This window comes from Aquarana catesbeiana, linkage group LG09, assembly GCF_042186555.1.
Source record: "Aquarana catesbeiana isolate 2022-GZ linkage group LG09, ASM4218655v1, whole genome shotgun sequence".
Lineage (NCBI taxonomy): Eukaryota > Metazoa > Chordata > Amphibia > Anura > Ranidae > Aquarana > Aquarana catesbeiana.
The window spans coordinates 56,283,340-56,296,263 of record NC_133332.1 but is presented as its reverse complement, the minus strand read 5'-3'; the positions used below and the strand labels follow the sequence as shown (position 1 = coordinate 56,296,263).

At 42.7% G+C, this 12,924-nt stretch overlaps 1 protein-coding gene across 3 annotated transcripts in view; it reads left to right on the top strand.

Annotated features, from left to right (window-relative positions):
* The window catches only part of LOC141107663 (cytochrome P450 2F3-like), a 101,960-nt gene that overhangs the window by 24,459 nt on the left and 64,577 nt on the right, over positions 1-12,924 (top strand). For all 3 annotated transcript variants that reach the window (XM_073598555.1, XM_073598556.1, XM_073598557.1), the window contains exons 2-3: positions 2,852-3,036; positions 11,878-12,040. In XM_073598555.1, coding sequence (XP_073454656.1) covers positions 2,860-3,036; positions 11,878-12,040 — 340 coding nt within the window. In that variant the 5' untranslated portion in view covers positions 2,852-2,859. The remainder of the gene's footprint in view (positions 1-2,851; positions 3,037-11,877; positions 12,041-12,924) is intronic.

Genomic DNA, 12,924 nt, shown 5'->3' with positions numbered 1-12,924 from the left:
CTTGTGTCTGTCAGTGGAGGAGAGTGGAGGAAAAGCTCTTCCTATTTACACTGTGATTGGATATAGCTGATCACATGGTAAAGAGCCTACCTCAGAGGCTATTTATGGAGATCAGAGATGCGGTGTGTCAGACCTGCACACAACACCAACGATCACCGCGCTGATCGTGGGTGTGCGTTCGTGGCTTATCCTGCTGGACGTCATGTGACGTCCAGTCAGGATAATTAAACCACTTTCCGGCCGTCATTCTGCTATATGGTGGGCGGGAAGTGGTTAAAGGGGAAAAAAAAACAAAATGCATAAAAACTTCATGCAAAGGAATTGCATGTTTAACCACTTGCCGACTGCTGCATGTACATATACGTCTTCATAATGGCACGGCTGGGCAAATGGGCGTACAGGTACGTCCCTTTGAATTTGCCGCCGTGTGGGCATGCGCACGACCCTGCCGGGAGCTCCGTGAGTCGGGTCGCGGGTCCCATGGTCTCGATCACCGCGGGGATACCCGCGATCTTATCACAGAGCTGAAGAACGACGAGATGCTAATGTAAACAAACATCTCCTCGTTCTGCCTAGTGACACTGTCATTGATCATAGCTCCTTGTGATTGGGAGCGGTGATCAGTGAAGTGCCATTCGTAGCCATGCCCCCTAACAGTTAGAATCACTCCCCAGGACACACTTAACCCCTTCCCTGCCCCCTAGTGGTTAACCCCTTCACTACCAGTGTCATTTTTACAGTAATCAGTGCAATTTTATAGCACTGATCCCTGTAAAAATGACAATGGTCCCAAAAATGTGTCAAAATTGTCCGATGTGTCCGCCATAATGTCGCAGTCACGATAAAAATCGCAGATCGCCGCCATTACTAGTAAAAAAAAAAAATATTAATAAAAATGCCATAAAACTATCCCCTATTTTGTGGACGCTATAACTTTTGCGCAAACCAATCAATAAACGCTTATTGCGATTTCTTTTTACCAAGAATATGTATTTTATTTATTTATTTCAGGTACTTATATAGCGCCGTCAATTTACGCAGCGCTTTACATATATATATTATACATTCACATCAGTCCCTATACCCTCAAGGAGCTTACAATCTAAGGTCCCTAACTCACATTCATACCTATACTAGGGACAATTTAGACAGGATCCAATTAACCTACCAGCATGTCTTTGGAGTGTGGGAGGAAACCGGAGTACCCGGAGGAAACCCACGCAGACACAGGGAGAACATGCAAACTCCAGGCAGGTAGTGTCGTGGTCGGGAAATATGTAGAAGTATACGTATCGGCCTAAACTGAGGAAAAAAATAGTTTTTTTATATATTTTTTGAGGATATTTATTATAGCAAAAAGTAAAAAAATAATGCGTTTTTTTTTCAAAATTGTCGCTCTATTTTTGTTTATAGCGCAAAAAATAAAAACCGCAGTGATCAAATACCACCAAAAGAAAGCTCTATTCGTGGGAAAAAAAGGACGTCAATTTTGTTTGGAAGCCACGTCGCACAACCGTGCAATTGTCAGTTAAAGCGCCGCAGTGCCGAATCGCAAAAAGTGCTCTGGTCTTTGGCCAGCAAAATGGTCCGGGGCTTAAGTGGTTAAAAGCGCAAAACGTGCATGAAAACCGCATCGACCACATAGATGTGAACCTAGACTCAAAGTTAATTTCTATAAAGTAAATGGGATTCTGTTATCTCACTTTTAATACATTCTTGACACCTAATGTTTAATGACAATAGGGTGGAATATAAAGACTCCTCCTCATATGGTATATAAGATGATTCATCACTCTAATTATCAGTGCCAAGTGAGGGACAGTGCCAAGAGCCACTGTTATGTAATATCAGGAAAATCCAAGTATTTGCATATCTACTTAGTTCCCCTCTTTAGTGCCTCTGTAACCCTGACCCCCATGCCAACTTGGCAAACACATTATTAACCAGATCCCGTGATTGAGAGCGTGACCTGTAAATCACATAGAGTGGAGCCAGGAACTGATAGAAATTACAAAGATTACAGTTGAACTCCAGTTAAATGGCTAATTATATACAATATACCACTATATATGGGGATTATTTTTCATGCCGTAAATAAATCTGAAGCTTTCTTTATAGAAAAAATATATCACTTTTACAAAAAAAAAAAAATAAGCCTCCAGTTTTTGTGTAGCCTATGAAGGGAATGCCTATAAATGGCATTGCTCTGGTAAACCTCTTATGCCGCGTACACACGATTGGACATTCCGACAACAAAACCGTGCATTTATTTCCGACGGATGTTGGCTCAAACTTGTCTTGCATACACACGGTCACACAAATGTTGTCGGAAATTCCGAACATCAAGAACGCGGTGACGTACAACACGTACGACGAGCTGAGAAAAATCAAGTTCAGCAGCCAGTGCAGCTCCTCTGCTTGATTCCAAACATGCGTTGAATTTTGTGCGTCGGAATTGCGCACACATGATCGGAATTTCCGGCAAAGGATTTTGTTGTCGGAAAATTTGAGATCCAGCTCTCAAATTTTTGTTGTCGGAAATTCCGACAGCAAATGTCCGATGGAGCCTACACACGGTCGGAATTTCCGACAACAAGCTCCCGTCGAACACTTGTTGTCGGAAACTCCGAGCGTGTGTACGCGGCATTAGAGGTTATTCAGCAGATAGCAAAAGGGAAAAAAGAAAGGGTTGTTTGTGTATAGAATGTAGGGAGAGCAGCAGTTATTGGCCCAATGACCTCCTTAGACCAATCACATAGGCCACACCACCTGAACATACATCTAGATGACCTACACTTGTTTGCTAGGGATTGTTTTACATTTTTGGTCTTTTTAATTGTTTACACGGCAGGTAGCAATATGGATTGGTATGGCACACTTGTCCTCACCATCATCTTCTGTGTGCTATGTATTATAATGAGCTCCCTGAAGATTTTAAAGGAGAAGGCATCACTTCCTCCAGGACCCATGCCCTTACCGTTCATTGGAAATCTGCTGCAGATCAACACAAAAGACATTGGTGCCTCACTTATGAAGGTGAGCAAGCCTGGAGAGACTTTTTTCTTGTATATTGCTCACATTCTGCAGATTTTGTTTGCACACACATCCATTAAAACCCAGGTCTCAGGTCTAGGCAAAACTTTTTTTTTAGTTGGTCAGATGGTTAGATTGGGGAAGGGTTAGAACCCTTGTTTCTATTAATGTGTGTGCTCCTATTGTAGAGATATTACTTCTGTCCCACTGAATAGACGTGTAGAATTAAAATATTTGTTTTGTTTCTTTCCAGATAGATTCGTTATGTTACTAATTTAGTTTAGTTGATTCATTTCAGAATCAATTTAGTTTTGTTTCGTTTATAAATTATCTAACGAAAAATGATCGATCAATACAAATTCTGTGTGAAGAATAGCAGGTTGTTAAAGCGGAGTTCCGCTTAAAAAAAAAAATTAAAGTCAACAGCTACAAATTCAGCAGCTGCTGACTTTTAATAATCAGACACTTACCTGTCCCAGGGTCCAGCGATGCGGGGGAACGATGCCCCGCTCGTCTCCCCCTCCTCTCTGCGGCACTGGCATTGTAACTGTGGGTGCCCGGCTGTGGCTTCACAGCCAGGGACCCACTGCACATGCGCGAGCCACGCCATGACTGGCCGCGCAATCATCTGGGACCTGTGACGTGTCCCAGATGATTGCCTAGAGGGAGGGGGGAGATGTGATCTTCCTTCTGGCACTGAGGGTGCACCAGAAGGAAGTGGGAGCTGGAACCCTCTGAAAAGAGGGTACCCCCCCCCCCAAAAAAAATGACATGCCAAATGTGGCATGTCAGGGGATCACCTTCTCTTAAAGCGGAAGTTCCATTTTTGAGTGGAACTACTCTTTAAGAAGCAGGCTTGGAAGTCGGCCGTTGTGTCTTTAACAACCGATGACTTAGCTGTCAGCAAGCTTCCCCTAAAGCACCTTGTCCCCAAGGGTTGATGGGGACAAGGGCCTCTTTCCCACAACCTTGGTTGTTGGGGTTTGCAGGAGGGGGCTTATCGGAATCTGATTCTGCCAGAATGAGTATGGCCTACCCATTCACCAAAAAAGTGTAAAAAGTGAAAAAGTGAATAGACACAAGTTTTTGACAATTCCTTTAATAAAAAATAAAAAAAAATGTCCCCCAATGTAGATCCATCATCAATCATGATGCCCACCGCCAGACCCGTAAAAAGGAAAAAAAAACCTCCGGCCTTGTTGAATGCTCCCGCCGACTGCCTGCTCAGCCATCTGACATTTCCTAAATAGCTAAGGTTCGGAGTCACCCGATGACGCAGTTGGTGACCCTGCCCCCTCGGGACATCATCAACCCAGCATGCCCCCTGTCGGTGACATCACAAGGGGACAGGGTTACCTGCTGATGGGTAACCATACCCAAAAATTTACATTTGGACTGAAACAGAATGCACATGTCTTCCACTGTCACACATTGGCATGTGGGGTGTTGTGGAGATGATAGCATCTTAACAGTGGTAGATGCAGTGTGTGTATGTTTGTGTGTGTGTAAAAATTCAAGATGGAGGTGCCCTACGTGAATACTAAAGGAAAAGGTAGTTGTAGTAAGACATGTTCCTAACCTATGGGTCAGGTGTTCTGGTCAGTAATAGACTTCATAACAGAATACGGTATGATGCCAACTTGCAGATTCTAGAGCAGGGGTGTTGAATTAAAATTCACGGGGGTCCGGTCAGTAAAATTTTCTTCCAGCGGAGGTCCGAGTGTCATATTGGTGATGACTCAGATCCTTCACATCACAGCCTTTCGTGCACGTCAGGATTGTTTACTATTGCCCTCGTAGATACCTGTGTTTTTCTATGGCAGAAAAACATAGATCTCTGCACAAGTGTGAACAAGCCCTTACATCAGTGCCCTCAGTCCCTCCTTCACAGCACATCTCTCCCTTTTACATCACAGTCCCCCATCAGAGACTGACCCATCAGAGAGCCTCCAGCCCATTACAGACGTCCCATCACGGTGTGTATCTTTAAAGACCCCCTCCATCACAGATCCCTCCCACCCTAATTACAGACCTCTCCACCCCCATCACAGACCCCCTATCACAGATCCTCTCCACCACAGGCCCCCCTCCAGCACAGACCCCATTCTATCAGAGATCCCCCCATTACAGACCCCATTATCACAGATCCCCCCACTCCATCACAGACCCCACTCCATTACAGACCCCCCCATTACAGACCCCCCCATTACAGACCCCACTCCATCACAGATCCTACCCCCATTACAGACCCCACTCCATCACAGACCCCACTCCATCACAGACCCCACTCCATCACAGACCCCCCCATTACAGATCCCACTCCATTACAGACCCCCCATTACAGACCCCACTCCATCACAGATCCCCCCCATTACAGGCCCCACTCCATCACAGACCCCCCCATTACAGAACCCACTCCATTACAGACCCCACTCCATCAAAGACCCCACTCCATCAAAGACCCCACTCCATCACAGACCCCCTCATTACAGACCACACTCATCACAGACCCCCCCCCCCCCATTACAGACCCCACTCCATCACAGACTCCCCCATTACAGACCCCACTCCATCGCAAACCCCCCATTACAGGCCGCTCCATTACAGACCCCACTCCGTCACAGACCCCACTCCATTACAGACCCCCCCATTACAGACCCCACTCCACCACAGACCCCACTCCATCACAGACCCTTCACATTACAGACCCCCCATTACAGACCCCACTTCATCACAGACACCCCCCATCACAGACCCCCCCCATTTACAGACCCCCCATTTACAGACTCCCTCCATCACAGTCCTCCCTCAATATTACAGAGTCAGACTGTCCCTTTCATAAACGCAGCATTCCCCCTTCCTTCCCCTCCCCACACTGCCCTACCTTAGTCACACAAGCCAAGAAGCACGCATGGCAGGTCCAGACAAAAGGCGGGACTTTTCAAGTTAAAGGTGGGTGATTGGTTGCTGGGACCGCCCCGCTGTCTAGCAACCAATCATCTGCTTTGTAACTTGAAAAGTCCCACCCTTTTTCCGGACCTGCAGCGCTTCCAGGCTTGTGTGAATAAGGTAGGACAGTGTGGGGAGGGGAAGGAAGGGGGAGTGATGCGATGAGGTAAAGGAGAGACCTGCCACGCCTCCCATGTAATCAAGGATGTTAGCGGCAGTGGCGGGCAGGTGAGCCGGCAGAGGGGAGAGAACACTCAGGCAACTATTTGGCGAGGCTGCGGGCCGCACAGGGCTGCTACTGGGTCCGGATTCGACCCGCGGTCCACCATTTAGTGATGCCTGTTCTAGAGCAAGCAAGATTAAGGTGACCAGATTTTTTAAATGAAATCCGGGGACGTTTTTTTTTTTTTTTTTTGGCAAGTGGTAAACTATTTTATAAGCATATTTTCCTCAAATGATATATGATGTATACGTTATTTCTCACATTTCTTCCATGGGTTGAAAAAAAAGATACTACTAATTTTTTGGGATATGACTCCCACATGTTAAGAAGATAAGATAGAGAAAAAAGAGTTCAGGAGTGCACTACTTATAGAGTGCAGAGTTAGGAGTGCACTACTTATAGAGTGCAGCATTTAGGAGTGTGTTACATAAAGAATGCGGTGCTCGCCAGTGCGTTACACACAAAATGCAGGGCTCACCAGTGCATTACACACAGTATGCAAATCTCACCAGTGCGTTACACACAGAAGGCAGAGCTCACCAGTGCGTTACACAGAGATTGCAGGGCTCACCAGTCCCTTACACACAGAATACAGGGCTCACCAGTGCGTTACACAAAGAATGCAGGGCTTACCAGTGCGTTACACACAGAATGCAGGGCTCACCAGTGCATTACACACAGAATGCAGGGATCACCAGTGTGTTACACACAAAATGCAGGGATCGCCAGTGTGTTACACAGAATGCACAGCTCACCAGTGCGTTACACAGAGAATGCAGCGCTCACCAGTGCGTTACACAGAGAATGCAGGGCTCACCAGTGCGTTACACACAGAATGCAGGAATCACCAGTGCATTACACACAGAATGCAGGGCTCACCAGTGCATTACACACAGAATGCAGGGCTCACAATTGCGTTACACACAGAATGCAGGGCTCACCAGTGCGTTACACAGAGAATGCAGAGCTCACCAGTGCATTACATAGAGAATGCAGGGATCACCAGTGCATTACACACAGAATGCAGGGATCACCAGTGCGTCACAGGCCAAGGTTAAACTCTTTGGCCTCTACAATGGGCTAGTGTAGAATAGGTAGACCAGACAGAGAGCTACCTTCAAGTATCTTCAGCCCCTCTTACAGACTTTTTATGGACTTTGAAGACCATCAATTTGACTAAGTGGAACTTTCCTTTAGCTTCAGCTTGCTTCTCTTGGGAGCAAGACTAAGAAGCATGAACTAGGCCTCTCTGGACATATACCCTGCCCAGGCAGCAGGCCTCAAAAGCGAGGACACTCTTCTCACACCCTCCCCAGGCAGTAGGTCTTGGAGGCTAAATTAATCTTCCTCTGGGGCTATATCCTCCCCGAGCAAAGCCTGGAAGATGAATTACTGGGATTCCTCACAGACACACCCTCTACAGGCAAAGTCTGAGAGGGAAGAGCCATTTTGGGAGGTCTCTCTAGATATTTATTCTCTTCCTGAGCATTCCTCACTGGAAAAAACCTCTCTGTGATTGGCCAAGGCAGAATAAATATTTACAACCCTCTAAAGTGTATCTTCCAACTCTAACTACACTCCACAGAAGTAAACAATGGTCAGGCTTAGAGAGAAACCCAACAGACCTAGATAACAGTAAGAGCTCTTTCAGAAGGGTGGACTCCACCAGCGGATCTGCTTATCAGTGGGGAATCTGTCCGCTTATCCCTACTGAGCAGGTGGATGACAGGTCCGTGTCTGCTCTGCTTGTGCAGAGCAGGCACAGACACAGCCCGCTATCCTCTATGAGTGGTTGGATGGAAATAGACAGACTATCCTTTTTAATCCAACTGTCATCCAATCCACTCTTGAGAATAGGCGAACTAGGGGGAATATGATCACCTTGTATAAATTCCTAAACAATCCATTGTCAAGTTGTTCAATTGTTTTGTTTCCATTGAAAAGAGGAATAACCCTGCATATGGAAAGGTGAGTTGGTTCTAACTAAATCTGCAGATTGCGGATAACTGGCTATCAATGTTTATAAAAAATAACACTGTCAATTGTTGATCTGGGGATCCTGTTTCCTGTTGGAGCAAATTGGACCACACTTTGTAAGGACTTTGGGGTTGATTTACTAAAGGCAAATAGACTGCACTTTTGCAAGTGCAGTTGTTCCAGAGCTTAGTAAATAAGGGAGAGCTTTGCTGACTCCTGTCATCCAATCAGGTGCAAGCAAAAATGCATTTTTTTTCTTGTGTGTGATTGGTATTTGAAACAAGAACAGGAACGAAAAATGGACTTTGCACCAATTATAAAAAATACATACATTTTTATTAGACAAATAGTACAAAAATAAACTTTAAAACATTGCAAACAAAATGCAAACTACTAGCTAGGCCTCTCTAATATGAATTGTATACAGTAGATGCATGACATATGCAGGGATGAAATCCTACAATCATTTTTTCAAATTATGCAAGAAAAAGCTCTACATGTTTCGCAATTTGAATGCTTCTTCAGGAGCTTATTAAATATTTTACAGGAGAGAGACAAAATTACAAGCAGTCAATTACAATAAACAAAAAAGATTTATAATGTTCAAGATAGGAAGTCTCAGATTGTTTGCAGGGAGTGTCAAAAGGTAATCAAAATTGAGAACTCCCAAGGGTGAGCGTGTATGTGATGATGCAGGATATAAATTTATCTTTACTATACCCTGCTTTAGCCGTTAGCTTCGCTGAGACATTGCAGCCTGCTCTCTCTTTTATAGAAAGCCATCTTCTTGTCATTCATTTACTAAGATTACAAGGTGACATTATAGAATACTAATATCTTTATATTACTTATATGGGATTACATCTAATCAGTTCCTTTACTCTTATATATATATTTATGTTGTAGGCAACGTTATCTGACTGTGGTTTACAGTCCCACTTGTCAGGCTCATATTTCAGTGGCATTGTCCGCACACCCAGATCTCTATTATTTATTTCCTCCAAGGTAGGCGGAATGCTCTGTAAGTGATCTTACCTGTATACTCCCTCTGTTTTTCTACATGGAGTTAACCCTTTAACTTCTTTATGCTATTGTAGGTTCACTGCCTACATTATAAAGAAAAGTGCAGCGCTAACAACTATAAACATAATCAATATCCATATTCATATCCTGCAATAAATGGTATAACCCAGTGTATAAATTGTATAGTGAACCTTTTAAATAAAACACATGAAGTCCGTAATACAAAGTGTTTGTGGTACACTTGTAATAAAATAAAATAATCCTTGAATATGGTATATATAATATAATACCAAAAAAGTGAAGAGACTTGTGAATGTGTTGATAGAAGATCCACCACCACTTAAATTGGGGGCTTACCGGAAAGATTGGACTCAGATGGGTGTATACCCACTGAGCCAATCTAGCTTGTAACTGTGGGGATCCACGGTGGTATCTGTGTAACGTGAATGTTAATCCAGGTGACCCAGGTACTTGCGAGTGTTTATGTATGGCAAAGGGAACAAATCCACTCAGGCATCCAGAGTATATATGGAAAAAATGTGAGAGTACATAGCGTGATACTGTAGAAAGGGTTTAAAACTCATTTATTAAAAGTAAGAACACTCACATTTCAGAAGAAAAACAGCGCTTTGAAATATAGAGATCTGGCAGTATTGGTGGTGTCAGCAAATCGTTCCGACGCGTTTCGTCCTAGGGGACATCATCACTGCCTACATTATACCTGGTGGTGGACAGTACTTTTTAATTGTTGCTCTTAGCTTTTATATTTTATTTTTATTTTTTAATCAAATCATCTTTTTATTCATTTTATATACACACACACACACACAACAGGAAGAAAAAAAAAAACAAAAAACACACAGCAAAAATAAAAAAGGACAAACCTACGACCCCAGCCCGTATTAAGAGGGAAAAGGGAAAAAAGCACCCCTGGCACCCATGCTCCCACTCCCCCCTCCCCCATTACTCATAGATTGATCCTCTCCTCTCTCGTCTTACCTCCAAGGTATCAAACCACCTTATCCATATTTTTTCGAATTTTTCTACCCTGCCTCTATGTAGGAAAATATATTTTTCCTTAATTAAAGTTTCCCTTACTTGTATTTTCCATTCTGCTACAGTAGATGGATATGATGATAACCATTTTAGTGCTATGACTTTACGAGCCTGGAATAGACTTCTATTTATTGAAACAATGTATTCCGCTGGAATTCTTGATTCATCACCTATACCTAGAAGGCATCCCCCAGGCTCCATAGGCATCCCACTCTCAAATACCTTATTGATCATAGATACCACCCCTGACCAATAGCGATAGAGTTTAGGGCATCTCCATAGCAAGTGTATTAGATTGGCTGCTCTCCCTTTACATCTAGGACATTGGTCTGTACTCTGCGTTTCCATTTGAATAATTTCTGTGGTGTGTAATGTGCTCTGTGTAAGATGAATAATTGTGTTAAATTTTGTGTTGGAGATAAAGAGGCCTGAGGTATTGCCGATAGTGCCCGTGCCCACTGTTCATCTGAAATTGGCCCTATGTCGCCAAAATGCTTTCTACCAGGCACGCCCCCACGTATATCCTGCATCATCACATGCACGCTCACCCTTGGGAGTTCTCAGTTTTGATTACCTTTTGACACTCCCTGCAAACAATCTGAGACTTCCTATCTTGAACATTATAAATCTTTTTTGTTTATTTTTATTGACTGCTTGTAAATTTGTCTCTCTCCTGTAGAATATTTAATAAGCGCCTGAAGAAGCATTCAAATTGCGAAACATGTAGAGCTTTTTCTTGCATAATTTGAAAAAAATGATTGTAGGATATCATCCCTGCATAGGTCATGGATCCACTGTATACAATTCATATTAGAGAGGCCTAGCTAGTCGTTTGCATTTTTTTTGCAATGTTTTAAAGTTTATTTTTGTACTATTTGTCTAATAAAAATGTATGTATTTTTTATAATTGGTGCCTACAAAGTCCATTTTTCGTTCCTGTTCTTGTTTCAAATACTGCTATTTAGGACGTGGCACTGGTCTATCAATAAAATTCCCGCAGTACCATCCTATGCTGGAGTTTGGCCAACTTTTTGATATATATTGTGTGTGATTGGGTATTCTTTGTAAAGTGAAGCTTTACCCCATTTACTAAGCTCTGGAGCAACTGCACTTGCAAAAGTGAGCAGTCTACTTGCCTTTAGTAAATCAACCCCATTGTGTCTTTCTCTGGATCAACTGCCGGTTAAAGGTCCATACACCCTAGGAGTAGAAAAAAATGCCAGCACATCTAGCAGAAAAAGTGGCATCAGAACTGCTTGTAGTGGCTCATATTGCATAAGAGTTTAGGAGAGTTTATTGGCATTTGCTTTTATAAGCTTTTTTTCAAAACATTCCCCCTCTGCTTTAGTAGATTTGCCTTAAGTAAATAATATTTAGTTATAATCAATGTACACTTGAGATGCTGAATGCTCTTTTAGGAGCTTTTAGGAGTGTTTATGATCGTTTAATGTTTTTTCTGTCCAAAAATGCCTCTCAAAAACGCACTTGTGATGTTTTTTTTTTTTTCTGCCTCTAAACTCTCCTCTTGAGATATGATCTTTTTACGCTCAGTGTGCATGCATTTTTTGTCTTTTTTTTTACCTAAGTATATGAGATTTCATTTCACTTTTCTGCAGCTGAAAGATAAGTATGGACCAGTCTACACTCTGTACCTGGGGCCTAAACCTGGAATTGTCCTATGTGGATATGATGCTGTGAAGGAGGCCTTAATTGATAAAAGTGAAGCATTTGGAGAAAGGGGAGACTACCCGGTGTTCTTGAACTTCATAGGTGAACATGGTGAGACCAAGTTGCATTCTTTAGTTGTCCTAAATTAGCCACTGACATGTTGGATCCCAACTACAACCAACATTTATATTGGTTTTGAGTATAGTAGAGAAAGGATAGGACCTCAGGAAGTAAGAGAAATCTTTCCAATGGGGTTGCATACAGCAATAAAAACCTACCAAAGCTTCTAACACGTCACCACTGTACTTAAAAAGGTGCATTTATTTGCATCTATGTCACTATTTGGGTTATTTCTCTCACTTCCTGTCTCAATCACTACAAAGGAAGAAATAAAAATGTTGTTAAATTGATAAAAACACACATTGTTTAATTTGCAGTATCCCTTCTCTTTCTGTACAAGGATAATGTACAAGTAATTATTTAATAAATTATTATTATTTATAAACAAAAAATAATAATCAAACTACCTCTTTTCATAATCGATATACAGTTGTCACATGACCCAGCTCTTTCCCAGCTTGTTTCTAGGGAAACATAAGTAGGAGGAGCTTCTAGTCCTCTGCTGCTGGTTACATGTTCAAAATAAACAAAAACAGCCTTTGGAATATCAATAAACTGTTTTTTAAATTGTCATACAAATATATATTTGAAATCAAATCTTTATAATTTTAGACTATAACATGGTGTGGGTGGACTTCTGGCTGTCACAGGCCGTGTTACGCCCCTCCTGTATCTTAGAAAAAGAGGGGGATGAAGCCTCCATCATTCTACATGCAACCTACAAGGAGGAGGGAGGGAGTGGGCTGTCATTTACCTCTGTGTATACGCCCACGTGTGTGACTCTATAGTCACATGGGCTGCTCAGATGTGATAGGGAGGAAATTATAAATCAAAGGAGCAGCGCTATACAAGAAGTGCATACTGTATATACATCA